The following is a 2,437-nucleotide window of genomic DNA, read 5'->3' on the forward strand; positions in this document are numbered from 1 at the left end:
CCCGCTTGAGGACAGGGCCCAGGGCCAGGGCCTGGTCAGCACCTGGCCAGGGCCACAGACTCGCGGGTGTCCATCTGAGTTCCAGGGCTTCCTCCAGGTGGCATGTGAGGATGTGTTTTGGGATGTGTCATCTGGGGACAGAGTGAGGTGAGAGTAACCAGTCCTGCGGGAGGATCTCCCGTAGGCTCTCCGAACTGGGCAGGGTACATACAGATCCCCCCAACAGCCCCGCCACTGTCCACACGAGAGAAGAGGAGAGCGGACCGGCCCTTTATTGGGTGCTGAGAGGCACCCGTGTCCTGGGAGGACGGGGGCTCCCGTGGGAGGCACTGTGGGCGCTATTCCAGAAGGTTCCACGTGTGGGGAGAGGCTGCCCCACCCTGCCCTGCCTGCGGTGCCCGGCGGGACGGGCCTCGCGCCGTCCGTGGGCTCCGCCGGGCGCGCTGGGGGTCACAGCTTGCGCTGGGGGCAGCGCCGCAGCGCCTCCCGCAGGGCCTCGGCCACGCGGTCCACGTTCTCCCTGGTGGCGTTGCAGCCCATCAGGCCAATCCGCAGCACCTGGTGGGCGCACGTGGTGGCAGGCGTCAGCCTCTGTCCTGGGTCAGAGGGCAGGGGCGGGGTGGGCCAGGGCCGGGGCCGGTCAGCCCAGCCAGTGACCGGAGGGGAAGTGGAGAGCCTGGTGCAGGCAGACTCCTGTTGGGTGGGCGGAATCAGGCCTGCATTTCCAGCCTGGCTGTGGGGAGGGCCGCTCCGGTGGGACCGGTGGCTGTCCGACTGTCCATTCCTGCGGCTGACCAGGCCCTCTGCGGGCTGGCGCAGACCCGGGCAGAGCCGGCTCACCTTCCCCAGAGAGGGCCCGAGGCCGCCGGTGATCTCGATGCTGTAGTGGTCCATCAAGTAGTCGGTGATGTCCCTCCAGCTGTAGCCGGGGGGCACGGCCACTGTGGTGACCGTGTGGAGCCGGATGGCCTGCAGGAAGTGCCAGCTCAGCCTGGGGCCCTGCCCAGGCCTCCCGCCCCGTCCACCCGCCCTGCCCGGGTTTCAGGCTCTGAGGACAGCAGGTGCCATCTTACTGATGGCTGCCCACAGGGCCCTGGAGGGGGTCCTCCAGCAGTCCTCCTCCCTGGGCTCCAGGAGCCTGGCCCCCCGGCCCCCCGCAGCCCCCCGCGACCCCTGACCCCACCCCTCACCGGGTCCTTCACGAAGAGCTGCAGGCCTAGCTCCTGCAGCTGCGAGTGCAGGTAGGCCGAGGCCAGGCGGTGCTGCCTCCAGCAGGCCTCCAGGCCCTGTGGGGAGGCGGGCGCAGCCTGACCCACGGCCGCTCCACCTGGGTCGGCAGGGGACCCCAGCCACCTACCACACCAGAGCGCCGGTGTGGGACCTGGGGGTCACTGGGCAGGAGCGGGGAGAGCTCAGGGGATGCACACGGACACCTGTGCACAGACATGTGTACACACACACACACACACACCCCGTCCAGCTTTGTCTAGCCCAGCCCTCAGCGGAGGTGTGATGCGTGGACACCAGAAGGGGTGCAGTGGCCCCCTCTCGGGGCCTCGCCATCTACCTGCCCCTTGTGGACTTCAGGACCTGGAGGAAGGTGGGCAGAGCCTCACCAGATTTGGTGTTGGACGTTCTGCTCAGGATGTCCGGCACCTTGACTTCCTGTGTCTGGGAAGTGGACTTTCCACTGGACACCACCACCACCACAGCCACCACTTACCCGGCCTGGCTTCAAGCTAGCTTTGGCCTGACCTGGGCACTGCCCTGGGCGCTGAATGCGCCTTTCTGTGCACCCCTCCTCTGGCCCTCAGGGATGAGGTGTCTGGATGTCTCTGTCCTTGAATGGAACTGTCCCCAGCAGCAGCACTGGCAAGGGCCCGCAGCAGGGGTGTGGTGGAGGGGGTCACGGCGGAGGGGGCCGTCTGGCAGTGTCTGACGGTGGGTGGGAGCGCTTTCTAGTGAAAGCTGGCAGGCTGTGTCTACCTCTCGGCCCACGTGAAACCTTCAGACATGTTTTGAAACATGGAGCCTGCAGGGCCTCACCAATGCCACCGTGGACGTGGACCTCACAGCCCCGAGCTGGGGCCAAGGGGTTTCCACTGGTTCTGGGCACTCAGCCCGCAGTGCTCAGCCTGCAGGCCTCACTGACCCGGCACGGGCGGTGTGCCCGCCCTGCAGCCCCCCAAACCGCATGCTTCCTTCCCCAGCGTGGCTCACGGCTCAGGGAAGACAGGGCACAGGGTGGGAAGCCCCTGGCACCAGGTCTGATCTGTCCGTCTGCCCACCCAGGGTTTGTCCTTCTGCAAACCAACCAGTCTCCCTGTCTTTGGGGAACCATTTTGTCCCATTAACCCAGCACAGTTTGAGGACACAGAAGGGAAGGAGGCCTGGGGGGGAGGGGGGAGTATGCTGCCTGCTCCCGCCCCACCCCTGC

At 67.1% G+C, this 2,437-nt stretch overlaps 1 protein-coding gene across 1 annotated transcript in view; it reads right to left on the reverse strand.

Moving 5' to 3' along the window:
- Positions 1 to 250: 250 nt before the first annotated feature.
- Agxt (alanine-glyoxylate aminotransferase) overlaps positions 251 to 2,437 on the reverse strand; it is a 15,712-nt gene continuing 13,525 nt past the window's right edge. Inside the window, 3 exon segments of the mRNA XM_013033671.1 lie at positions 251 to 558; positions 841 to 969; positions 1,191 to 1,286. Of these exon segments, the coding sequence (XP_012889125.1) occupies positions 451 to 558; positions 841 to 969; positions 1,191 to 1,286 (333 nt within the window). The 3' untranslated portion in view covers positions 251 to 450.

Source organism: Dipodomys ordii, unplaced genomic scaffold (assembly GCF_000151885.1).
Source record: "Dipodomys ordii isolate 6190 unplaced genomic scaffold, Dord_2.0 Scaffold174, whole genome shotgun sequence".
Lineage (NCBI taxonomy): Eukaryota > Metazoa > Chordata > Mammalia > Rodentia > Heteromyidae > Dipodomys > Dipodomys ordii.